This window comes from Camelus ferus, chromosome 30 (assembly GCF_009834535.1).
Source record: "Camelus ferus isolate YT-003-E chromosome 30, BCGSAC_Cfer_1.0, whole genome shotgun sequence".
Classification (NCBI taxonomy): domain Eukaryota; kingdom Metazoa; phylum Chordata; class Mammalia; order Artiodactyla; family Camelidae; genus Camelus; species Camelus ferus.
In genome coordinates, this window is record NC_045725.1 from 18,618,776 (window position 1) to 18,646,415 (window position 27,640).

A 27,640-nucleotide genomic window follows, 5' to 3' on the forward strand; every position below is an offset into this window, starting at 1 on the left:
TGTTAATAATAGCTAGCTCTCTTTGAACAAGTTATAGGAAGTTGGCCACCTTAATCCTCACAAATAGATGAAAAAACAGAATTAAGTTAGGTGAGCAAGGGATGACAACGGCTAGCACACAGTTGGGCTTTCCAGGATTTGAAAGCAGACTGGATTGATAACTCCAACTGTGTTATTTTGCCTAAAATGATTCTTGTTTCTCCTGTCTCTATATCTCTTCTATGAGTTACCAAAAACTTAAGATCACCCTCTAGTGATAAATCACTCCAACTGCAGACTTTTCTTCCTTGGTTTAAGAATACAGTGAAACAATATAAACACAAGGGAATGACATGCTAGGCCATGGCATGAGGAAACAGTGCTTGTTGGGGATTTATCATTTAGCAAATTGCTAGCCTACTGGGTTGTTTGTGTTCTCTCTTTCCCAGTAAGCAAATATCTCCTATTTCTCTGATAGTAGAATAATTTTTGAGCTTTTTATTAATTAGAACTATGTCGTCAAAACAACTCCCCCGCCCCCCCGCAAATGTACAGTGTGCCGCTGGAATCATATCATCACTAACGAGAGCTGGGGCAAACGTCTTTGATGCTTTACTCAGTGCCTGCTGTGCTGAGGATGACCAAAGTTCTTAGGTGTGTGAGGTATACTAGCTGATCAATACACCTTTATAAAATTTAGACCCCAAAAGAGAAGGCAGCCATTGTTTACAGCAGACAGAAATGTCGTTTGGTAGAAACTCAGCAGTTATTCAAACGATTTTCACAAGCATTGGAATGTATTTGAATGAGAGGCACTATACTGATCAGGAGAGAAAATTTTCTTTTCCAAAAGAAAATTAGTAATGCGATTCTGTGAGGTTAGCTGTAAAGGGCTTTTTCTGTAGTGTAACATCTAATACTCACCTGTAGACTAGAGCAACCATCTCTCCTAACTGCACGAGTATTCCTTGGTTCTGTTAAAACAATTGATGGCTTACGCAGGTGGTTTAGCAGAGGGCTTTCCGGTCCAAAGCTGAGCCTCACACCAAATGTGCTCACCTGATGCTTTCCAAGGTGTGACGAACAGTCTGGAGCTCCCAGGCAACCCTTTCCAGTGAGATTTGAAATTGCACATGACTGGCGGAGCTTCATCTGGGGAGGCCTGATCCGAATCTGTCTTCGATTCAGTAGAAATGAAATGAATAAAATGAGCCCCTTCGTTGTGTCAGAATTCATCTCTATACTACAGAATGAACAGTAACCTGAAATCAGTGCCAGCCCACTAGACCCGGCTCACACGCTTGAGGGAGCGTTCCCCAGAATGCTTTCATCCAGTGCTTTCATCACTCTGTGTTTTCTATTTTAGGGCCGACTCTTCCCAAGACTCACGTTAAAACAGCCTCTCTGGGGCTGGCGGGAAAGGCGAGATCTCCTTTGCTTCCTGTGTCTGTGCCAACAGCCCCCGAAACGTCTGAGGACAGCCCCAAACCAGCAGAGGATCCAGCCAGTGTAAGGCCGGCCCCGCAGGTCACGCCGCACCGCGGGACGCACCGCCGCGCCACTCAGCCTAAGCCAGCCACACGCTCCATTAGCCCCAAGCCCGTGTTGTTCTTAGCGTTTCGTTCTCCTGCAGCTGAGCATGAAGGGGAAAAAATGACAGCAAGGATTTAGTTACATAAAAAAATCACTGGGACTTACAGGCAATCTTAGAAATACAAGTTGACAGCATCAGAATATGTGACTTACATATATATATATATATATATATATATATCTATATATATATATCTATGTTTATATGCGTGTGTGTTCCTATCAGTGGGATGAAACACCTTGGTGTACCTGAAGTAAAACTCCAGTAACCAGAGCTACACTCTGAGTTTTCTGAAGTTATCATAAATCTCACTTTTAAAGTCATAAAATAGCCTAGAAATATAGAATTGAGAAGAGGAAAATACAAAATGAAGACATGAAGGAAGGAATTTAAGAAGAAAGAACCAATATATTAAAATAAGATGGGAAAGTTTATTTAATGAGAGAAAAAGTTTGCCAACTCAGGGAAGAAGCTAAAAAGTGGTCAAATTAGAAAACTCAGAAAATGAATGGGGGGCAAAAAACCCCTGAAATTTTGAGAGAGCAAACATTCTCCCTCAAAATGCATTGTGATGCAGATTTTAAAAGATTTTGCCTAAAAGCAGCAATTCAGAAAACTCCAGAGCATTTCTAAATATAATTCAAGAGAAAAACATTTAACAGGAGGCTGAGGATCTAACGCATAAGATACCTTGAAAAATCAGAGGACTGGTGGGAGGAGGGGAGATGGAAAAACAGACTAGAATTACTTCATTTGAAAGAACAGTAAATTTTTTCTTGATTTTACTTGTTTTCAGTACTACAAACAAAATATTTTAACTACCTGGACACCAGCCAATCGAGATGTGTCTATGGGTGTGAGTATTTGGCAGAAGTATGTTATTTAATTCACATACTTCTGTATACTTAAAAGATTCACATTTATAAGGATCTAATGCACTACTTGGTTAGGAGTATAGCCATTTACATAATACATATCTCATAAGGAATCACATCAGGTGGCCCATTTTTGCATTTAAGTTTGACTCTGAGGCATGGCAGCCAAAGGTATAATACGAAGAGTAGTAAGATTGTATGTTAAAGGAAATACAGAGATGAGGCCAATAATCTAGATCATCATAATCCTATAGAAATATAATGGGAACCACACATGTAATGTAAAACTTTCTAGTACTAACTCCTATATATGGTCCCACCAGATAGCACAGGAAACTATATTCAGTACCTTCTAATAGTCTATAATGAAAAAATCTGGAAGGGAATATATATACACACACATATATAGATTCAGTTATATATATATAACTGAATCACTATGCTGTACACCAGAAATTTAACACATTGTAAAATAAACGATACTTCAATTAAAACATAAAGACTATTTACACTGATATATAAAAATAAATAAAAAATAAAACTTTCTAGGAGCTACATTAAAAGATGTAAAAATAAATAGGTGAGATTAATTTTTAATGTATTTCATCTAACCCAGTATTTCTAAAATATCATTTCAACATGCAATAAATATAAAAAATTATCATTAAGATACTTGACTTTTTTGTACTAAGTGTTCATATTATGATGTATATCTTATAGGTACAGCACATCTCAATGTAGACTGTCCACAGTTCAAATTCCAGTAGCTACACGTGGCTTGAGGTTGCTGTACTGGACAATGAGATCTAGATAATTCAGGAACCACCACCCAGACAACCATGACATCATTTTGGGAAAGGAGTTACCAAATTCATCATTTCAACCTCCCTCCTCTTATGTAGGCCAGTCTTTTGAGCCAGACTGGCCACTTTCAATCCCTGTTAAGCTCTGAAGATTACACAGTAAGTGACCACGTCATTCATGGGCATGTTCAGAGTCCTATAAGAAGGTACAGCTTCCAACGTGTTTAATCCCTCATGGTATTGTTTCCTTAGGGGCTTTGTGCCTATTTCCCCCATATAATCTCCTCCAGTGTTGTCATGGGATCAAGGTGTTTCTTTGGCAGGATTCAATATTCTGCCCATATTACTGAGTAATACGACCTAGCCTACACAGTGCTGGAAATCAGGCCTCAATTTGGTTCAATAATTTCATCAAATGAATGAGCTAACCAAGAATAATCAGGTAGGGCTGGTCTATATGAGTCAAAACAAAGGGTGTGTTGAAAAGGGGGGGGAAGAAAAAGGCACTAACATTTACTGGGCACTTACCTCTCATCAGCACTGACTTGGATCCTCCCAGCTACCCAATGAGGCAAGCTTGCTATTCCCAGGGGACAAATGAGACAGACTCGAAAACCAAATCTGTAGAAAACCTGGGACTCAAATCAACACCACTACCTTGTTTTCCCTCACTGGCTGACCATCAAAATTAGATGGGAAGCTTTAAAAAGAGAAGAGATTCTAACCTTTCCTAGACCTACTGAGTCCAAATCCGCGAGGCTAGTGCCCAGGGGACCTGTGACGCCTATAATCCAGTATTACCAATGACGCGATTCTAGTGGCTCACAGAAAGGGAGAGTTACAGAGAGCAGGCTAAGATTTCCACATGTTAACCTCTTCATTTTATCCACCAGTCAAACTGTGTCACAAGGTCACCTTTACAACCATGCACAGAGCCAATTCTGATTGGGGTGAGAATTTTTTTTTTCGCACACAAACTGAAGTCATAATCCTCAGACAAGCCCACTGAGTTCCCACACAAAAAAGTGTCTACGTTATGTTACAAAGAAAGAAAGGAACCCTGGTGATGTGGATTATTTACATCCTGACGGGCTGACCTCTGGAAAGGGGAGGAGCTAACATATTGACTAGGTACCGATTGCTGGATACTGACAGGCCCTAAACATGTCACAGGACGCTCAGAGTCTCCTGTGAAATAGATATCATCAGTATCTTTTTAGAGTTGAGAACTGTACATCAGAGAAGTTTACTAACTTGTCCAAGACCACACAGCTAACGATTGGTAGAACGTGATTTTGAAACAAGATTTTCCTGACGCTAAAGCTTCATTGCAAGAATGAAGTCAGCGAAATAGTATACAATCACCCATCACCGCCTCTCTGACTACCAGTGTCTTCATTCCATGATTGTAGGCTGAGCACAGCCCCTGGCTTTGGGCCGCTGGGTCACGCTTGAGAATACACAGTGAACCCATTAGACGTGGCCCCCGCCGTAACCAAAGGACCGCATCAATATTCACCTGCACTAATTCTTTGCTCTCGTTCTCTCTGTAGGTGTATGAACAGGATGATTTGAGTGAACAAATGGCGAGTTTGGAAGGGCTAATGAAGCAACTTAATGCTATCACGGGCTCGGCCTTTTAACGCCTACTGCCGAATTGATGAGGTGAATTTTCCGGGACCTTGGCAGCATTACCAGTTACCCATAAACAGCACACCTGTGTCAGAGAACGCTAACCGGTGTACAGGTCAACCCTCTGGACTGCTCAGTTACGGACGACCCTGAAGCAGTTCAGAAGGAATGAGCATCGCTTCTTTCAGAGGCATCAGGAGTTTCAAAATGATGACTGTGGGGTCCCTGAGCAAAAGCAAAGATACGTCCTCACTGCAGTGTCAAAGCTGAAGCTGCTAGAATGGTCCTGGGTCTTTGCCACTGCAGTGACCACACTGTCATGACGAATGCTTCTGTTTTCCTTCATCGAGGTCTGTCATTTTCTTATCCGTGTAGGTCTCATCTGACTAAATGCAAGTGCGTTATTTCCGCCTGTACCATGCCATGGCAAATCAGTGCAAGCTCACTCTTTTGTTTTCAACTTTAAAGTGCAAAGCACCCATGGGAACTCTCTCACTCCATAGCACCAAAGGACTGGAGGTTTTCCTAACAGCACAAAAAAAACAAACAAGTAAACACATGAAAGGCAGTGAATGCTTATGTTTTGTAACTCAAGTCGTTCCTGCACGAGGGGTGGAGATCAGCAGGCGGCTGTCAAATTCGCCCATGTTAGCAAGTATCTGTAAATCCACCCTCAGTTGACATTTATGTCTGGGGAACAGGAACGTAAAAACCTGCAACTAGTGGCATCCTGCCAGCCACCAGTCCACTTCCTGAAAGAGGACACAGTATGCAATCTTCTCAGACACATGATAATTATGTGCTTAAACTTGTAATAGGACACTTTTCCATTTGGGTGGCTTTTGTGCCATACCACACTGTGATGATATTTCAAAGCTTCAGCAAGGCCATCTTCCTCAGGAGTCTGGCTAGAAGGGTTCCCTCCCTCCATCCCAGCCTTCCCTGAGTTGTCTTGGCAACCAGCCCAGGTGAGGTGGCCGGTTCCACACATCCTGACACACGTGTCCCCGTAACCCTCTGTGGAAATGGCAGACTTCCTGAGAACAGGCCCCATCCCAAGGAAGGGACGGGAAATAGCAGGAGTTTTAAACAGTATCTTCTCTTGAGTGATGTCACTTCCACCAACAGAGTCCTCACGGACTGAGAGCAGGCAGTGTCGGGAAGTGGCACCCCCAAGCCTTGTTGTCAAGGGAACCTTCTGCACCAGACTCAGAGGGGAGTGGAGGGGCTGACACTTCTCACACAGCCTAAACCCAGTGGATGCTCTTCGAAACCGCATCTCCATTGTGAGCTAGAATCTCAAACTTCTATTGCCATGTTTATCTACAGCTTGCAACTAGGTGAAATTAAAAACATTTTGTGTGCACCCTTTTTTAGTTTCTGGATGTTCAGCTGCATTTGGAGTTAATCCATTTATGCAGCTGCAGCGCCAAAAGGGAGCTAGTTTGCATATTTATCAGTTAGGCAACTTGAAAACCCAATAAGAGAGTTTCAGCTGAATTATTCCTTTCAGCTCTGCCTTTGATTTCAAGCTTGAGTAGGTCATAATTTTAAAAGAGCATGGAAGGGATAGGATCTTTACAACCTAATAGCTCCTTTTATTAGGTGGGTAATTATATATGAATCCCTGAATGAAATATTTTGAGCAAAATGGCACTGTAACAGAAGTAATAATTCAGATTATTTTTTTACAGTTTTATGTCGGGAAGGAAATCTGACGTCAGAGAGGGCTTGTTCAAGCGGGTCATTAGAAAGTCCGGTCCGTTTGCAAACCTGCTCCTTCAGCAAGAGTGCTTCCTCAGTGTGCTTACATTTTCTTGAAGTCCTTCTGAAGAGCTCTGGGACGTTACTCTATGGGGGCAGGTACCTCCCGTGCAGCTTCTCGGCGCTTAGGTAAACAGCCCTCCACTGACCCGGAGCACGGCATTTCATAACACACCACTGAGTCTTGCAGGACGAACCCCTCCCTCAGAAAAGGAAACATTCATTTGGCTTGTCTTACCTCCTCAGGGTCCTAGAATGGCTCCCCCTTTCTCATCCCCACAGACCAGGAACCTTCTCTGAAGGCATCTGACGTCCCAGGAAGGTCATCCTGACTGTTCGGTTTGGAAAGAGCTGCAAACCTCCGATTTCAGGAGCGGAGCCGCACCTCCGGTCTGTAGGCTGTATGTGGACAATCACGAGAACTAGCGTTCTCACAAAGTTCTCGACTCCTCTAGGCTTTTCAGTCAGCGACCTGAGGAGACAGGTTTTAAACGTACGAAAATATGCATTACTTGTTTTCAGCTCATGCTCCTGAAACGCGCAGATGCACGCTCTCGACACTCTCCTCATGACGCGAATCCAGTGGCTTGTCTTGTTGATTGGCAGCGCTAGGAAGTCTGAGCTCCACGCAGGGACTGTGTGGTAGAATCCATTTGAATTCCCACGAGAGACTCTGGGGCGATTTACCCAGTGGTTTTCACATGAAATGCCTTTACCCCGGCTCTGTTCAACTCTGCTCCCCATCCTCTCAAACAGTTCACATGTGCTCACAACTGCTTGCCCCAGTCTACAGGTAACTTTTCAGTTTCCCAGTCTCCTGATCTCTTGACAAGAAGAAATCTGTAAATACTGCAAGAGAGCCTTAGTTTGCTCCTACTCTGAGTCTAGTTCATGACGTGCAGGGCTCTCTCAGCTCATACATCTCTCTGACTCCCGCAGGGCGATGCTTGACAACCAACCAGCAGCTCTGCCGCCAGGAGTCGTGTCTCCCTGGATAAAGAAGAAAATAAGACTTGGCAGGGCACGCTCAGGCCTCCCCTGCGCAGCGCCAAGCCGTCAGGCAAGAGCCTCCTCTTGCAAAAGTTCAGTATTTTTCCTTTGTAGTTCATACTGATAGGAAAGCTATTTTCTTTCCTCTTGAAATTTCTGCATTTGTTAAACTCACAAAAATGCAGATAGCTCACAAATGTATAAAGCCCAGTTGGAGGATGCCCCAGCCAAAAGTTAAATATTTCTTAGTGATTCACATTCAGGAAGCAACCAGTCACAGCTACCTCTCTGTAGAGCAGACAGAGCTATAAACATCGAGAACATTTAAATGGAACTTTACATTTGGGTATTATGGAATGCACACCCGACTGAACAATCTGGAGAAAAAAGAAAAGGAAAGAAAAGAAACATATTGAGCCAGGGGTAGAAGAGGTGAATTTATTAAGGCTTCCTGTGAGGAGTTGGATATAACATTATTCTCTTCGAAATAAATGTTCTTCAAAATGACATGAATGTTCAGTCCTCTGCATTGGTTAAGAGCTACAAATGGAGAGCCGTCCAGCATTAGTGTGTCACTTCCAGACAACATTTTAAAATGGCAACGTTTGGCACTCATTGGCTCTTCCAATAAATAATCGAAGTACAGGTCTTTCTGGAAGCCTTCCTAGTCTGTGCTTAAAGATGGTTGCTCACTCTTAGCCACCCTTGGGATCCATCTGTCTGTTGACTTTGTTTCAATGTCTCAAGGTCTTCTCTAAATGTAACAAATGTAATCATACATGGCTGCCAGACTATAATTCTAACCAAAAAAGAAAAGTCACTTATAAGAGATCACCTTACCTTTTAGATGAAATGGTGTCCCGGACTCTGACTTCTTGTAGTTTTAGAATATCCATTTCTAGCTCATGAGAGAGAAAAAGAGAAAAGTTTCTTAGTTTTAGGTGTGTTTATGAAAAACAAAGTCCTCAAGACTTTAAAATAGATGTGGAACAAGGCTGCATTCCCTTCCTCAACCAGTTTATCTTCATCCAACCGCAGACCATCCCTAAGACCTGAGGTTAGTGTCCAGGCCTGTCTGTAACCCATAAACACAACACAGAGCCCACAACATTCTCGAACTGCAGAACAGTGATACACTCAAATCTGCAATCTCTCTCTTTTTTAAATTACTTTCAAAGCAACATTTTACTCATAATTTGTACTTCTCTGGTAACTTTCAGAAATCACTTTAATAGTGCACAGAAAAGCTTTTCACTTGATTTCCATGTTTCAAATTAAATCAGACACTTTGGAAAAACCATAGATGTTTTGTATGATATCCTATTCCATTAGGAAGTATGTGCTCCCATGCCCCAGAGTTACTTGCTATTCAAATACCTGCTGCCAAAAGGTACTGATTCTGAACAGAAATGCCCGAAGGTCTCAGTCAGTGAGCTAATACAGAGACCAGACGCCACGCCCGGCCGTGGGCTCCGCTGCCACCGTTGGGTGCTGCTCACTCGGTGGACTTCCAGGTGCACTCTCTGAAGGATGTCTTCTCCTGCTCTCAGTAGAGAGCCTCTGTACATTGTCACCCTGTGGTTTTTTTTGGTTCGGTGGAGAAGCAACAGGAGAACTCTACCAGATGTCGTAAACACAGATGCATGGGCCAAGGGATCTCACCGTGCGCTGAAAGTGTATTTTCAGATGCGAGAAAGGAATGTTGGGGAGGAGGAGAAATGCTGTTTTTTATTACTGTAGGGTAAACTTGACAATTCTGAACTTTGTGAATTGTCAGCTTGTTTGGGGGGATGGGCGGGTGGGTCCGGGGTGTACTTTTTATAAGTAATATTTAATTTATTATTTAGAGTGGCTTCTTTTTGGATAATTTATGATACAAAGGGAGATCTGGTTGGGAATCTAGGCATGGCTGTTAAAGCTGCAGTGTTCCGTATCTCAGAGGGGCCGCTTTGGAAATGAACTGTCCACTGCTGAGTGTGAGGACACGCCGAGGCAAAGCCCTCCACTGACCCTCCATCATCGCAGCCCTCTCCCCTTCCGGGTCGCTCGGACAGGAGAACACCAAACCCACAACATGCTGATAGCATTTTACAGATCAGTGCTCCTCGTTCTCTCAAAGGGCTTTGCCATTCAGATCGTGAGTGTGCTAGCGGGTGGTAGGTTTATTTGGTAGAAATGGGTATACTACAGCTTTGACTAGCCTTAGTGGAAAAAGAAACTTTTTGTGGCGACAAGATGCCTTTTAAAAAAAAGAAGAAAAGGTATTTTGCGCCTCCCAAGAGTTTCTTCACATTGTCAGACTCTAGCGTTGTTAACCAAGTTAGACTAGCGACCGCAATATTTAAGTGTAAATCTTGTTCTATGAGAAAGGAGGCTTGCTTACAGTTTAAAACAATGACTGTTTCTACACAGGATCTTGTATACTACTACACGAGGAAAAAGGGGTTTTGTAATCACTGTAGAACAGTCTCATATTCATTTTTTATAGAAATGTTATTCCAATGGTGCATTTTTTTGTTTAATAAATAAAGTTTTGATACAAAGTTCTTTCTTCATGGTCTCTCTATGCAATGTCTGGTACTGCATGCACACGACCCTGACCCCTGCTGTCTGTCCTTACCCTCAGGATCCGTGTTGCCTTTTCTGACAGCTGCATCAGAGGCTGTCAGTCCACATCACTTTGGATGCTTCTGCCATTTTCATGCTTCTGCCATTTTCATGCACATGCCCAGTGTGCTTTCTATCCCAGCAGCCAATACCCACGTCTGGTGAAGGGCTGCCTCGGGCTGCCAGAACTTGCTTTGCCAACATACACAGGAAAGGTGGAAATTCCAGATCAGATCTTACCAATAACTGACAAACAGTCCAGCTCCCATGCCCTTGGTTGTGACAACTCTGAGGTATAAGCCAACTTATTTCCAGAGTTCCCTTGCAGGACTGAGCCCAAGTGACTCTCTGCGAGGAGACACTGCTCCACAGCACTGCAGCCTAGATACGGTACCCACGTTTGGCTTGCCCCCCTCTCTTTCCCTCTTCCTCCATTCCTCCAGTGATTTCTCCTGGGAGCACCTCATAGTAAATCACCTTTACACTAATCTTCACGTCAGGGTCTGTTTTTAGAGAATTAACCTCAAGGCAAAGATTCCACTGTTTTTGCTCCCATTTCAACACACCAACACCAAATACAATACTCTCTCCATCCACCAAATACTTCATTCTTACAGGATCAACAGCAGAACATGGGGACACACATATGCATTGAATAATATATTGCTGTATTAATTGAAGGATTAAATTGGGCATGTAATACATTCTTTAAGAGAAAATCATGTATTAATAAAAGTTTTACCAACTCTTTTGGGCAAGCAGAGAACTACGCAGTGAGCTTGCTTGAAGCCAAGGCATCGCCAGTGACAGGACTGGTGGGGCTTTAAAGGTCATGTAGCTCTTCCCAACTTCTTCAATGCATAATCATTCCACCTAAAGAGAAAATAAATTGTGTTTAAGATCACCAAGCACCTGGAGAAGCTGGAACCCTTGGGCATCGCTAGTGGGAATGTAAACTCGTGCAGCAGCTGTGGAAAACAGTATGGTGGTTCCTCAAAATCTAAACATAGATGAGCAGACGATCCGGCAATCCCACTTCTGGGCATAGAGCCAGAAGAAATTAAAAGCAGGGAACACCCATGTTCATAGTAGCATTATTCACCACAGCCAAAAGGCGAAAGCAGCCCAAGTACTCCCCGATGGATGAAGAGGTAAACACAATATGGTAGATACATGCAATGGAGTATTACTCAACCTTAAAAAGGGAGGACATGCTGACACATGCCACAGCATGGATGAAGCTTGAGGACATAACGTGAAGTGGAAGAAGCTCATCACAAAAGAATAAACTGTACGATTCCACTTACATGAGGATATGAGGAACCTAGAGTAGTCACATTCACAGAGACAAAGTAGAACGGCAGTTGCCAGGGGCTGAGAAGATGGGGGAATGAGGAGTAGTTGCATAATAGGTACCGAGTTTCAGTTCTGGAAGATGAAGAAAGTTCTGTGGGTGGAGAGTGGGAACGGCAGCTCACCAGTGTGGATGTACTTAATGCTACTGAGCTGCACCGCACACTTAACAATATCAAAATGGTAAATTTTACATTAGGTAATTATACCACAATTGAAAAAAAAAACTCCAATTAATGATATTCCAGAGCTATCTTCTATAAATATTTATTCTATGATTCCTGAAACACAAATATGTTGAGACTAAAATGTTAAACTGATACGCAAGAATGAGAAGTAACATATTTACGAGTCTGTTTTGTCTCACATACTCAATTTACGTAATCATCTCGTACGTAAGGATGTTGTGCTTCCACAGAAGCTATCATGAGAAACTGGTCATGTGAAGAAAAATAAAATGGAGTACTGGTGTTTGATCTAGACAAGAGAAAGTTAAAGGACGAACTACTCTCTCCATTGCAAGTATTTTTATGAAAAGGATTTTGAAGGAGTCAAAGAATGGATACTCTCTGAAATACCCTGAAATGGTATAATGAAGACAGGCAGCTGACTGCATTAATATGCATGTAGAGAATTTCACAGATCTGAAATAAAGTGCAAAGTCAGAGAGGTTTACCCAAAGCTAGAATCCAGAAAGGCTGACATTGCCTCTCTTTGATGGAAATTTTCTTCAATTCATTAAATTACTTGTTTCCATTTATTTAGATTGTTTTCACATTCCTTAATTGAAGTATAGTCAGTTTACAGCATTGTTTCAATTTCTGTTTTATGATAAAAACCCTTACCAAAGTGGATAGAGAGGGAACATATCTCAACATAATAAAAGCTATTTACGACAAACCCACAGCCAGCATAGTACTCGATGGTGCAAAGTTGAAAGCCTGCCTGTTAAAATCCAGAACGAGACAAGGATGCCCACTCTCACCACCTCTATTCAACACAGGATTGGCAGTCCTAGCCACAGCAATCAGATAAGAAAAAGAAAGAAAAGGGATCCAAAATGGAAGAGAAGAGGTAAAACCGTCACTATATGCAGATGACATGACACTATATATAGAAAACCCTAAAGGCTCCACACAAAAACTACTAGAGCTGATAAAAGAATTCAGCAAAGTAGCAGGTTACAAGATTAACAGGCAGAAGTCAGCTGCATTTCTTTACACTGACAATGAGATATCAGAAAATGAAAGTAAAGAAACAATCTTTTTTAAAAATTGCATCAAAAAAAAATGCTTAGGCATAAAATCTGACCAAGGAGTTAAAAGCCTTATACATGGAGCACTATAAAATACTGCTTAAAGAAATTAAAGATGACTTAAAGCAATGGAAAGATACCTCATGCTCTTGGGCTGGAAGAATTCACATTGTTAAAATGGCCATACTACCCAAAGCAATCTACAGATTTAATGATTCCTATCAAATTCCCCAGGACATTTTTCAAGAACTGTTTCCATTTATTTTGATGTGTTTTAAAGGTATATCTGTAATTCTTAAAAACACTTTGTGATTTCTACTCTATCATTAAATTTCTCATTATTTTTCATGCATTTACTCTTTTTTCCCAAACATTCTTTGCATCCTCTCAGGTTGGTCACCCACATCACTACTTCTACTTATTATAAAGTTAAAACTTTTACTGCCTCCAATAATAGTTTTAATTGTGCACCTGCATTTTTAATTTTATTGCAATTCTTCCTCTTTCACCCATCGCCTCCCTCATTCCATCATCATGTTGTCTTTTTATCCATTCCTGTTCTTTCTTCAATATATTCCAGTTCCCTTCCAGAGAGTTGCGTTTTTTTCTAAATTTGAAAGTACCAGTTTTTTATGAAAGACAATTTTTCTGGTTTTGTAGAAGAATTATCCTATAAGCTTGTTTTGTTTCATTTCTTTAGCCCATTCTTATCTTTACCTTGGATTTCAGTATTTTTATTCTATTTACTCTGAAACAAGAAGATCTATTCAGATCAATACATGATCTGTTTATTTGAATTGCTCATGGCTTCATTTTATGGCCCCTTGGGTTGTATCGACTTTTTCCTGATTGTCAAGAGGAGTATATGAAAAAGCGCAAAGCTCAGGAAGAAACAGAAGCTCTGTCTCTTCTCTGCCTGTACAGAACTGGGAAGATGAGACACGTGCCCGAGCTCACTGGTTCTTCTCTCACCCTTTCTGCTTAGTTCTGTCCTGGCGGTTCGTAGTGAACAAATAAATGTAGCGGAGAGAGAGAATGGTTAGAGGAAGGAATAAATAACTTCTGGGTGCCTGATGCTTTTTAAAGCAGCCAAGGTGACTCCTGCCTGGATTTTTGGTTGGTATAAACTTTTCACCTGTGATCTGAAGATCATTTTGCATGAGATCACTGGCAGTATGGCGAGGACAGCCCATCTACCGTGCTTCCTTTAAGTTTTATTGGCCTTACAGTTAGTCTCAAAAGAAAAAAAAAAAAAAAAAAAAAACCTTTCTGATTCTGTGGAGGGGTCCCGTCTTTCAGTAATAACATCTTCTCCACCTTCTCCCCTTCCTCCTCCTCCTATTTTCTCTAAGTCCATGGATACAATGGGAAATTGGGGTTTACTGTTACAGGCAACCCTCCAGATGCCACTGTCATTGTTGAATACTAGATTTTTTTTAAGCACCTAGGTTTTGTTTTACTTTCTATTTACCTAAGTATAATCTATTCTTCATTTACCAATTTCTTATTTCCATATCACTATACATTTTTCCTTTCCTTTGTGACTGATCTCTCTCCTTCACCTTAACTTTAGAAACTCATAATTTGATACAGTAAAAACTACGGCAGTTATTCCTGAGATAATCCAAACGTTCTCATTAGCAGTTCAAAAGGTTTCTTGAAATAAATAACAGAAGTAATTTTTCCCAGATTCCTCTCAGGTCTTAATTAACATTCTTCTTTATAAATTAATGGCAGCCCTTTCATTTCCTGTCTTTGCTAATGTCTGTTCTGACTCTCTGTGTAAGTTTGACAAAATACCTCTTAGTGGAACGATTTTTCACCTTCTTAATCTCTCTTAAGGATTTGATTCCTGTGCTATTCTTCGGCTCTGGGGTGGATTCCCTCAGCTACTTTTCTCTTTATTCAAGTGGAAACTGGTCTTTGGTGTGGAACCCTCTTAACAACGGCAGCATTTTAATTTTGTCAGTGTGGCTCCTTATTTGTTACTGTGTCTATTTCTTCCTGAAATAGGATGTTTCAAAAAACTGACGATGGCATTTGCTTTAAAGGAATGTTGTGGGCTTAAATTTAAATTAGACAGTGTACGTAAAGCCCCTACTACAATTTCCAGGGCTTGGCAAAAGGCGAAGGAATGCTACTTCTGAAAGTCTCTGTACTCAATCTTTCCCCTCGACTTGTGTGAACGTGGTCACACATTTAAATATATATACATAGCAATTTAAGAAATGTGTCATTTGTGTGTGATTCTGATGCTACAGGTGTAATTTGTAGTATGCATGTAGATGCAGAAAAAAATTTTCAAAGAGATTGTATTATAAAATATTTTTTTCCTTTTCCTAGTATATACAACCAGTAGTTACTTAGTGCCTTTTATTCACATGTAAAGCACAGTGCTGAGGGTACCAACAAACTAAAGGATAAATCTGTGTATCTTATACATTTTTACACTAACAGAAAAAAATGTGTTATCTATACACATACATGTATATTATGTGGTTATAGTTCAAATGAGACAGATACTTTAGGCAGATAAAGACAAAATTGCACAGAACAGGGTATCACACTGATGTTCACAGAAGCCTCAGAGGGAAGGTGGTATGTGGAAAGAGCTTTAAATAATATATAAGACCAAACCTTTAGAAATGAAAAAGGGCTATTCAGATAAAAGAAGTTATTATACGAACAAAAAAAGTTACAAAGAATTTATAGGACAAAAATTGGAACTAATAAATATTTCAGCATTTTTTGGGGGGAGTATATGGTTTGCGGGGGAAAAGCAGGAAGTACATTTATAAAGTCAGTGGAAGCTATGCAATGGTGATCTAAAATATTTAATTTAATTGTTGCTAATAAGGGACCACTGAATATAAAGTGATATTCTTTCATTCACAAATGTCTGTTGAATATTAACAGTGTACCAGTGTCTGAACTGATACTGGAAAAGCAAGAGGGGTCAATATGAATAGGATCCCTGTCTCCATGGAGTTTATGCTTTGCTTATGGAGACAAGACCAGATTGGTGTGATAATTATAACTGTAATGGGTGCTAGATTGCAGTATAGAAATACTGCATCTTTAGAGATGGTTCATCACTATTGATGGGGAATGGAGACAATTCACAGGGAAAGACTTCTCCACGGAGCTAACATTCAAACTGCAACCACAGGATACTGAGAGGTAATCCAAGGGAATGCTGGGAACACAGAACATTCCAGATGGAGGGGAAAACTGAGCAAAGGCCGAGCTGGGAAAGAGCCTGGCTCATCCGAGGGCTGGACAGATAATTAGCACATCTGCACCTCACTGAGCAAGAGGGGAGAACAGGATGAAGAGGCTAGGGAGTTGGAGTTGGGCCAGATTGACCAAGTTTAGATTTGAAAGGAGATGGGAGCCAGCTGGGGACACAGAAGAGTTAAAATCTGATTTAGGTGGACCAAGATTTGAAAAACCTGCACGCGTGACCTCAGCTGTGCAAAATCACGCACGCTCTTTACTGTCTGTGACTGCTCTTCTCCTTCTCACGATCCCCAATTCTTGCTGCGTAATGAGATGTATCTCAATCTTGCCAATGAAAGGAGACTGTTACTTTCTTTTTTGTTTAAAGCAGCCTCTTTCTGTTTAGCTAAGTTTTGTTTTTTTTTTTTTTTTGTATAAAGTCATGAACTTCAAAGTTCTAACTCCCTGTCATCTCTGCACTTCTCCTTGTGGAACCCCTGCTCTTGCCATTTCTTTTCAAGATGGCTTCTGCGGAGGTGTGTACGTTCTCTCGGAGAGCATGACCAAGTATGGATCTTCACCACTTCCAAGCTAGCCTTTACTCCCTCTCACTACTGGGAACTTGGCTGGCCTTTACTGCCAAGGTTTGCCCCTGAAGACACTGAGGAGCTTTTCTCTCTGCACAACAGGATCCCATTATTCCCCTGACTTGGCCCAATCTAAACTCTTTCTGCCACTATTATATCTCTGAGTCTTATCTCCCACCTGGACCCCAAGTAGGCTGTCCACTATGCAACCTCTGTTTGAGAGTTACCTTTCCCCTGGCCATGGTAATCATATGGCAGACTCAATGACTTTCAAATCAGATCTCTCTCAAATGCCCCACTGACAGCATTCTGGAATAACTGATTCCTTACTTTATATGCAGGTTTTACCACCAGCATTCTCTCTGCCGAGCATATCAAGACCTTATTTTCCTCCATAGCATCACCTAGCCTTCTGAGATGTTCCTTTCCAAGAATCTTATGAGCCACAATGGATGAGAGTCCAAGGGTTCTCTGGTTTTGGCTTCCCTCCTCCTTGCCTACGGTTTCTCTCAACACCTGCCTCCTTGTCCTAGGGTTTTACCCTGTGGAGGGGTATCAGGGCACTAAGATGTGACCTCGTAACATTTTCACTTCTCCTTGCATACCCATGTCCGCAAATGTACCGTGTCTTGTCCAATAGAAACTTTATGCTTCCTTATCAGTTCTGGGGAAATTTTTCCTTATGTCAAGTCCTACAAATCTTCACTATGTGCCTATTTATTAGTATCTTAATTTCCCTTTAGGCACTGAAACCACTGAGCCAATTCTTAAGAAGCCATAGAGAATCAATATTTAAAGTGAATAGAAGTTTTATTAATTTAATGTTTACAAAAAAGTGTATCAGTCGTGTGGGTGTGTATTAAAATATGCATCTCGCCTATTATGTAGAGAATGAATTCCAAGTAGAAAAAGTGAAAAAGAAAAAAAGGCTGCAGGAAAGGTGTGATTCAGCAGTGGTAAAGAAATGAAAATAAAGCAGGTACATCTAAAATGTGTTTTAGGGGTAAAAACAAACAATTGCAGATGGATTTGGATGGGGTGAGTTTCTGGCTTGAACAGCCTTTTAGTTGATAGTAACATTTTCTGTGACACAGCAGACTGGAGAGGGACAGTTTGGGGTATGGGCACATATAGGAAAAAAGAGTCTAACTCTTAAAGGACCAGTGTCATATCCCTGAGGGGGTATCAACACGTAGCCGAACATCTGAATGTGGAGCACATAAGAAAGGTCTGGAGACATTCAGAAATTGCCAACGTGCGACGACACCTAAAGTCACAGGAAACTTGGTGGAAAGAGAGTTTGGGGCCCAAACTGAGCCCCAAGAGAATGCAGAATACAGATACTGGGTAGAGAAGGTACAACCAGATGATCAGGCTTAGAAAGAGTAGCCAAGAACAGGAAAAAGCTGGAGTTTCCTGGTAGAAGAAAGTAACAGGAGAAAAGCATTGGTATGGCAGAAGGAAGGGGGAAAGCAGCATTGGAAAAGGAGAGAAAATTGGTTGTGTTAAAAAGTTGGTAGGATGCTGCTAAGACAAAGATAAAGTACTAGGTACTGAACTTGTCAGTGTGACCATGGGTAGTGTAACCACGCCCCCAGTTTTCCTGGGTCAGTCCCGAGGATGTGCACAAGCCCTCACGCAGTTCGTGTCTAGAGCAGTGGTTAGCATAGTGTATCTACTTGCACTTTCAAAATAGCCTCCTTTGGATAATTATACGGTCATACTTGTTATTAGAGAACAAAGCAAGAGCAGTTTCCGTGAAAGAATGGGGCTGGAAGCCAATTATAAAGGATCAAAGATGGATTAGGAAGTTATGAAATAAATACACGACATATGTGACAACTCTTTGAAGACGCTGCGCTATGAACAAGAGCAGAAGAATGGGGAAGTGATTGGGTAACTGGATCTTATGCCTTTCAAAAATAAACTCTAAAATCACTCAACGATGATTCTTCGAAAAAACCTGGGTGATTTCCAAAGTCAAATTCACCTGTGCCATAAATTTGCAGAGTAAATAGCAGTGTGGTTTAAGGAAAAGACTTGTAGGCTAAGAGCAATAATCAAACACTCTCTAAGTGTGGCCCTGGTTTAGAGCAGGAAATGAAACTCTCCAGGACCCAAAGCAGGATGTGCAGCGTCCTCATTCAAGAGGACAGGTTATGATAGGCTGGATAGTGGTGCCCAGAACCTGGAACCTGCACCTTTTACCTTACACAGAATAGAAAAGGGGTCTTCGCTAATGTGATTACATTAAGGATTCTGAGATTGGGAGATTACCTTGGATTATGTGGATGGGCTCTAAATGCAATCACAAGTGTCCTTACAAAAAAGAGGCAAGGGGGTGATTTGACACAGACACAGAAGAGGAGGAGGCACTGTAACAATGGTAGAAATTGGAGTGACGTGACCACAAACCAGAGAATGTTAGCAGTCACCAGAAGCTGGAAGAGGCAAAGAATGGATTCTCCCCTAGAGATTCAGCTACACTGAAGCTCTGCTGACATCCTGATTTCAACCCAGATTTCAAACTCTGGCTTGCAGAACTGTGGGAAAATAAATTTCTGTTGTTTGAAGCCATTAAATTTGTGGCAATTTGTCACAGCAGCCACAGGAAACCAATATGCCAAGACTGAGTAAAACTCAACACAAGACCATGAAGTCTAAAATGCAATGAAAAAAAGAGGCAAATGCCCAATCTAAAGAGATTAGAGAAGGTATCCTGGTAGAGATAAGGAGATGGAGTCAAAAATTTCAGTCTTACTGGACAGACAATTTGGGTTCAAGTGTATAAAGGTATTGCTGGTAGGTCAGAGTCCTTGGCTATTGTCTAGAAGATCAGATCACAACTGTGGTGGTTTTATAAGGACCCTTCAGGTCTGGCAACTGAGAGGACGAACCTGGAATGATCCAGTTCCCAATCAAAAGAATTAGTCCTTAAATTGAAAGCAGGACTTCAAAAACATGTTTGTACACCCATGTTTATAGCAGCATTATTCACAACAGCTAAAAACTATGGAAACAACCCATAAGTCCATTGACAGATGACTGGATAAGCAAAATGTATACACATACAATGGAATATTACTCAGTCATGACAAAGGAAGACAATTCTGACACATGCTATGGCACAGATGAATCCTGAAGATACTATGCTAAATGAAATAAAGCCAGTCACAAAAGGACACATACTGTATGATTCCATCTATATGAGATATTTAGAGTAGCCAAAATCACAGAGACAGAAAGTGTAATGGTGGTTCCCAGGGGCTGGGGGGAAAAGAGAAGGGGGAGTTATTGTGTAATGATTGTCGAGTTTCAGTTTTACAAAAATGAAAAGAGTTATAGAGATGGATGGCAGTGATGGCTGCATGAGAATGTGGAAGTATTTAATACCACTGAACTGTACCCTTTAAAAAGAATGAAGAGGGTACATTTTATGTTATGTGCATTTCATTTAACACAATAAAAAGTGGTTTTAAAAAATTAGTCTTTAGAGTTACCAACCTCTGGGTCTTGAATAGGTGTCTACCCTTTCTGAGCTTGAGTTTATTTTATTTTCACCTGTAACAGGAAGGCAATGACACCTAGCTTGCCCACCCCAGAGATTTTTTATGTGGCCTGAACCAGGCGTAAAGTTCTGCTTTACAGCTTACAAAGCTGCTGTGCTATTAATTATCAGTATCTGTGCCCAGAAAACTGCGACTCAAGTTGTCTGCGGGCAGTCAGCCTCTGTTGGGTATCTCGTTGACTCAGCCATTTTCTCATTAAAAACGAAAAAGTATCAGAGGTGGACTTCACGTGAGATGGGACTGCAGACAGGAAGGAAGGAGAAGGCTAGGAGGGTTTTACTTAATTGTACCAATTTAAACAGTCCAATTTGAAAATACTCTGTAGCCATTATATCCGAAGGAAAGACCCACGGACCTGAAACCGTGCCTTACACTGTCTCCCGGGCTCTGCCCCCTGGCCTCCCCCTCCTCGTCTCTCTGTTCTGCCCTCTTACTCACTTCCAGGTGCAAAAACGGAAATCCCTCTCATCTTTCCCTTCAGGGAAGCACCACCAGCTCTTAGATGGTTAGCGCATTGCTGATGGAGCCCCAGGCTTCTATCTCCTGACCCAGTTAAGCAAGCCTCTGTCTCCCTGAAGACCATTTCTTGTGTAGAAGGAACCCTGCGCCCAGCTGTCAGACTGCCTCTCCTGCTACGGGTGATGCTAAATGAAAACCGTGTCCTGGAATTCTCTTCTCACATTTATCCAAGTGCGAGGGAAGACCTCCCGGGCCAGACTTGGCAGCAAGCAACAAGATTCTTTCCTCCCCTGGATTCTCTTGGGTCAAATCAGGCCCCTCTTTGGACCCACAGCTATGGGAGGTAACTCCTTCCAGACTAAATGTTTGGCCTTTTTGCCTGTGCTGCATAGACCAATGGCCTTTCAATATGGCCTTGCCCACGGAGGTCAAACTGACTGACTGAACAAATGAATGAATGGATTTACTGAATAAATGAATAAATTTGATTACATTTTATATTGTATCAACTATGAAAAAAATAAAGTATCACATGAAGACCCAAATATTTGGTAAAAATTAAAATATTTATAAATTTTGAGTACAGCCCATTGTTCAATTGATTTATTTCAGTATTAAAGGTGGGGCTCAGGTTTTCCAAATATGAGCTGTTTTCCCAACGTTTCACAAGAGTTTGACTTCCTCTAACAATAAATTAAACAACATAATACACACTAATGAAATTAAACACTCATGATGTGCACATGCTGTGTTAAGACCCGGGGTACATCATCTCATTTTACATAAAGCGACACTTTGATGCATGAAACACTATTACTGCTAGTTTACTGATGAGGAAATTGAAACTAGGGTAATGATGTGTTTTGCCACAACTCACCTAATTAGTGTAGAGCTGGACCTTGAACCCACTTCTGTCAGCTCTAAAGTATGTGCTTTTTATCACCAAACTGAATAACATTCAACTGTTAGTCTTTAGGAATTCCTGGAGAGTGTTTCTCAAAATTGAGTGATTATAAAATTTATCTGGAACTCTTGTTAAAATACCAAACCCTAGGCTCCAAATTCCAGAGATGCTGATTCAGTTAGTCTAGTCCTTGAATCTGTCATTTTAACAAGCTCCCCAGTTGGTTTTTGTTCTCATAATGTAACCAAGCAGGACCCCATGAGGCCCTCCTGGGACAGACCCCCACCCCCACCCCCCAGTCTCCTCTTCTGCCTGCCTCTTGTTTGGAAAAAGAAAAAATAAAAACAAAACAAAAAAACCATCTTTAGTCTCTCAGGCCTTTCCCAAGTTCCAAGGAATAAATTTAATCAGAGAAGTGAGAAAATACAAAAGCAAAGAGAAACAGTCAAAAAAGATAAAACTATAGTAGTTTAGCCATTAAACAAAGTTGAGGACCTTTAGTTCCTCCTCAAAGGCTACAGATGATATTCTGAGCCATATCCTTGGAGCTGTTTTGCAGACACTGAAACCTTCACCAGGTGAAAGGAGTTAACCATATGCTGCCCACAAACACACAGACCCCAGACCCGGCGGAACCAGAAGGCTGATCATGGTGACTCCCAATGAATGACCTCACCACCAACCAGTCAGCGGAATGTCCACGAGCTGATCGTGCACCCCACCACCCCCCTCCCTCACCCAGTCTTTAGAAACTTCTCCCTAAAAGCCATCAGGGAGTTCAGGGCCTGTAAGCACTAGCTGCCCTGGGCTCCTCACTTGGCATCGTGCAATGAACTGCGCTCTCCTTCGCTACAACCGGGTGTCAGCAGATTGCCTTCATGGCACACAGGTGAGCAGACCTAAGTCTGGTTCTGTAGCAGTAACATTTGTCAGTAAGAACTCTGTCTGCCGTACTCAACAGGAAATCCAATTTAAACTCCTTTCTTAAATTTTAAAAAAGAAACTACATTAGCTCAGCTACCGGAACAATTTAGGGTAGACTCATTGCACTCACATCTTTCGTTTTCAGGTTGCACCAGGAAGATACAATGAGAGGTAACTGCTTCCTGGATACCACAAACAGTAGTTCCGGGATTGTTTTTCATTGGACAGGTGTGGATCATGGGTCCATCCCTGAACCTATCGCTGTAATCAAAGGGTTGGAATTTGCTATATTCTTAGTCTTGTTCACTCACTCCTCTCCCAAAGCCCAGGGGTGATGTCAATTGTCTTGAAGCCCATGGGAGGAGCATACATGAGGGGAGGTACCATGTCTCATTATCAGAAGGAAGTAGAAATGGACGCAGGGTGGCAAAAAAAAAAAAAAAAAAAAAAAAAAAAATGACTTCTCTAGGTAAAATGAAAGGTCCCTAAGAATAAACTATGTCATCTGTTTCAAGAAACTATCAAAATCATATGACTGGAAAGTTTTTCTTATCATGACAAAGATATTTTGATTGCTAAGCCACTGCCCTCCAAACCTCTATATTCAGACAAATTATTTCACAAAATCATCAATATTATTCATATTATCTGTGTGTCTCAAGTAGACACATTTTCTTATATTCTTGGACACATTCTTACCCAATGCAGGGGGAAGGGAAAATGGACCAAAATGCGTCTTCTCATTTTTGCACAATTCTTCTGCTTTAAAATTTTTTTAAGTAATCTTATTTTCTTTGTAAAGTTCACTGCATTCATGTTAAATTATAAAGTGAGCTTTTGGAAATTTATATGTTGGAGTTTTGCTTCAGTTTCAAGAAGGAAAATGTTTACTAAATTAAGATGAAATCACTTTACTGCTTATTCACAACTCTCCGTTAAAGTTGGCTATGCTTTCTCTCTGAGTGTTCCTTAAAATATAACTTCATAGCCACCTGGATTCAGTGCTTCCTGCAGATACTTCTTGTAGATAAATGGTTTCTTAATGACTCAATCCCAAAGAATGTGTTAGACTCCAAAATTACGTGTTTAGGTAACAACCCAGTTTGATTCCTGCATCTTCTCCACCTGTAACTGCATTTCAAAATTTTAAGCACACCAGAGTATTTTTCTAAGAAGTTCTGAGTCCTGAGAAAAAGCATAGTCAATATTATTGTTCTTCATTATTATTACTGTATATATAATAACATGTTATTGTTCTAGTCTAGTTTTTGAAGTGGCTGCTATCCAATCTGCTCCTTGCTCTTCAACTCTTGTTTTGTACCTCTGGAGGTACATCAATCACCAAGGGAATATTAATTTTCACATGTTAAGTAAAGATAAAGTATCAACTGATGGTTTTTTTCAGGTTATAATGAAATCAGGTCTAGAATAAAAATAGAGGGTTCTGGAAATCACCTGAAGATTTCTCATATAAGAGAAGATCTTATGTTAATCCTTTCTACAGATGTCTGTTCATGTAAGTATTTAATTAAATAGAGATAAATGTTGTTTAAAGAATATTAGCTAAGACTATGCTACAGGTATGAACTATAAACTTACGTATTTATGGATATGCCCCCGTTACACCTGTTTCCTCCCTCGTGAGCTTATATTTTTATGTTACTACCAGATAAAAACATGAATTAGAGAGACTATTTCAGGTAATTACTTTGAACACCTATGAACTTCAGAGTCTAAGCCACTGAAAGCAGAGCGCCCGAACATCACTTTCTGTGTGTATAAGCAGCTAGAAAGTGGAACCTATTTGCCAGTTACTCTTGAATTCTGCATGTTCGAAAGTGCTCAGGGCACAGAATAGTCACTCATTCTACACCTTTAAAACATCCTTCAGATTTCTTCCTTCTGCTATTGATGAGCACTGCACCTTACTGTGGAATTACACAATAATTTTATCATCCCAAATCTGAAGGTAAGAAAAGAGAAAGGTAAATCCTAATCCTCAAAACATGAGATTTAAAGGCCAATAAAATTGAGTGAGTTGGAAGTGACCCTCAGCAATTCCAGACCAATCTTTACAAGTGTCCAAGGAGGTTTGACTTGAACACTAAGGTTTCTAACAGTCTAATGGAGCCGATGAGCTTCCAGGGATCAAAACTGAACTTGAGCAGTAATGAGAAAGGTATTGGTTCACGTAGTCAAACGTCAAGAACATCAGAAAGCACGTGTGCAAACCAGGGTCACTGGTACAAAAAGTGCTTCCTCAGATCAGTTGTTCCAACAAGAACAGAACACGTCTGCAGCTGGTGCTGGACTGGACCCTCCCAGCCTCGCACCAGCTCCAGTTTGCACAATGCCTGGGAAGAGCTCTTTGACCTCCTCTGGGGAATGTGCCATTGCTTGGACCAAGCACTGTGAGCAGGTAGATGGAATAAGATGATTGGCCCAGTCTGGACCAAGTGGCCACACCTGTGCCTAGGGAGACCCAGGGCTTAACAGCTACGACCAACAAAAGCACTGGGGCAGGTGGGACATGAGGAAGGGAGGAAGCAGGAGTGGGGATGGAGAGAGGGAGACATGCTCTACAAGATGCTTTTTTTAGGGGGAAAAAATGCTCTTTCTAGAAGAAAATATTCTGGATTAAATCAACACTGTCTACACTTCAGCATTCTATGTATCAAAGTCTAATTTATATCATAAAAATACCAAAATAAATGGTGAAAAGAAATGAGAAAGAAATTGTACAAATATATATATTTTAATGTGTGGAACCACACATCACATAAAATCTCTGCGGGGAAAATGTTTCTATTTAGAAAGTTTTTTCTGCATCATCAACATGACTGAAGAGTCTCGCACATCCAGAAACACTTGTCCTGAAGATTTCTGCTTGTTTTTCTCGTAAGTTCCCCTGTTCTAGGCATCGACTATTCCCCAGAGTGTTAATAACCTCCAAATCTCATTCCAAATTAGCATCATCCATCATGAAAAATATAAAAATGTACTGATGCTTTGTGTTCGTGGATTCTTCTTCAATATTTGAAGGGTAAGTACCAGGAGAGGAAGAGTTTCATTTCAGGATTTTCCAATCGTGGCCCGTAGGCTCCCGCCAAAGGGCTGTATTGACACCTCTAATCCCGTGAGCAGTTTCACAAAGTAGCATCCTTTGGGGAACTCATTCCTGATTATTCACTGCGCGCTCTGGAGGTGCCTGGTTACCTGAGACCAACTGTTCTGAATGCATGGAGTTTCTGTTTGCTAGGTTTGGGCCCAGACTTTACAAAGTCAAAGAGGGCTTTGCAGGGAGTATTCTATGGAAGCTGAGAACTGTAAAATGAGTTCTGTATTAAGCATAGCTTTTTCTCACACACAGAGGAAAGAAACACTGAAACATGTCATTATTGGCCGATTTGGTGAATTTTCAGGGCTGGGTTTAGACTTGGCTTAAGAGAACATGACAAGACATAGGGGCAGCTTTGTTTATACACTTCCCATCTTGTAAATGTGTGGTTTTTGTTTTTTTGTTTTTATTTTTACAATGGGTACTTGAGAAATGTCTTCATATAACGAGATTTTGCTAAATTTCTACCGTCAGACTCATCCATATGACATGAAGAAAGCTTGGTTTATCTCACCAGGGTTTCCTATATCAGAATGCTGTTCGGCTAAAGATGGAAATAAAGTATTTTGAACATTGCTGGCAATTCGTTTATTCATTTATTCTCGAACAGCTTCTCTGTGTGAAGCACCATATCAGGCAGCAGGAATATTGTCGGAGTCTTAGCAACAATAGCCATCATAGCAATAGGCACGCCAGAAGCATTATGTTTGGGTCCCCGATGTTTCATTTACTAGCTTAGGCAAGTCACTTAACCCACCTCTCTTCTCCACCAGATGTGGCCAGTAAGCCCTGCTCTCCTCATGCGTTTATGCAAGAATCCCTTTTAAAAAATACAAAACATTTTCTAAGCCATAAAATGCTATACACATCGTCGATACGTTATTGTTACTAGCAACGCACCATTTCATACTTCTGAAGAACTTCGTTTTTTCTTCCATTCTTCTATATGGTGCTTGTTCATAGAAGTTCAGTCTTCTAGCCCTTAGTTAAGCAAAAAGAAGTCATTAAAGCTACTTCAACCACTCTCCTCACAGCAGCTGACTCATTCTGATCTGCTGGCTTTATGGGCCCCCTCCTGGCCCTTCACACAAGCACCCCACATTGCGGTTTCTGAACGACTGTGCTCCCGCCTCCAGCCGTCTGTTAAGTGGACATGTGCGAAACTGCTTGGGCAGAACTTCTCTGTGGAGTCACATTTAAGGTGTGGAGGGGGAGAGGGCTCGGCCGGCGCCAGGAAGCAGAGCAAGAGAGCAGAGGGCTCCAGTAAATCCCCCGTTAACTGTTGGCACAGCGCTACTTGACCTTCCCATGGCCATGTAGCCGAGGAAAAGGCTGCTAGGTCTCCCGGTGACCCTGACCACAGGCGCGCCGTGGGTGGATGTGACCAGGAGGTCTGCTGGGCACTCATCAGAGCGGTCACTCACAAGCACTAATAAGACACATTTGAACCCAAAGAACCGCTGTGCTTCTAACAGCCCGGCAGCCATTATTCAATATGGTTTTTGTTAGAAACTGAATTCAAGTTATTGCCCTAAATTGGACGATGTAATTAGCAATTCACGAATCCAGATATGATTTTTCTATGAAAATGACAATTACGCCTTCAGAGAGAAAAAACGCCTCCATTATGGAAGTTGGTACGTGCACATGGTGGTTTCTAGAATTCTAGTCTTAGGGACTTTTCCAACAGCACAAAAAATGTCAAGAAGATAAGATTTTTTTTTCTACTACTTTTTTTAAATTAGTGTATTTTTTTAGATTTATTTATTTTTATTGAAATATAGTTGATTTACAATGTGTTAGTTTCAGGTGCACAGCTAAGTGATTCAGTTACACATATACGTACGTATCTATTATTTTTCAGATTCTTTTCCATTACAGATTATGATAAGGTATTGAGTATAGTTCACGGTGCTATACCATAGGTCCTTACTGTTTACCTGTTTTATATATAGAAGTGTGTATATGTTAGTCCCAAACTCCTCATTTATCCTTCCCCCCAACCCTT

At 41.2% G+C, this 27,640-nt stretch overlaps 1 protein-coding gene and 1 long non-coding RNA gene across 2 annotated transcripts in view; one reads left to right on the forward strand and one right to left on the reverse strand.

Annotated features, from left to right (window-relative positions):
• The window catches only part of DCC (DCC netrin 1 receptor), a 986,493-nt gene extending 976,310 nt beyond the window's left edge, over positions 1 to 10,183 (forward strand). The window contains exons 28-30 of the mRNA XM_014557664.2: positions 1,346 to 1,488; positions 4,805 to 4,916; positions 6,578 to 10,183. Of these exons, the coding sequence (XP_014413150.1) occupies positions 1,346 to 1,488; positions 4,805 to 4,894 (233 nt within the window). The 3' untranslated portion in view covers positions 4,895 to 4,916; positions 6,578 to 10,183. The remainder of the gene's footprint in view (positions 1 to 1,345; positions 1,489 to 4,804; positions 4,917 to 6,577) is intronic.
• On the reverse strand, positions 5,502 to 27,640 carry LOC106729354. The gene is made up of 5 exons (XR_004316201.1): positions 26,533 to 27,640; positions 10,987 to 11,117; positions 8,478 to 8,535; positions 6,886 to 7,119; positions 5,502 to 5,635 (listed from the first exon to the last, which is right to left on the reverse strand). It is a non-coding gene; the product is annotated as an uncharacterized LOC106729354 (long non-coding RNA).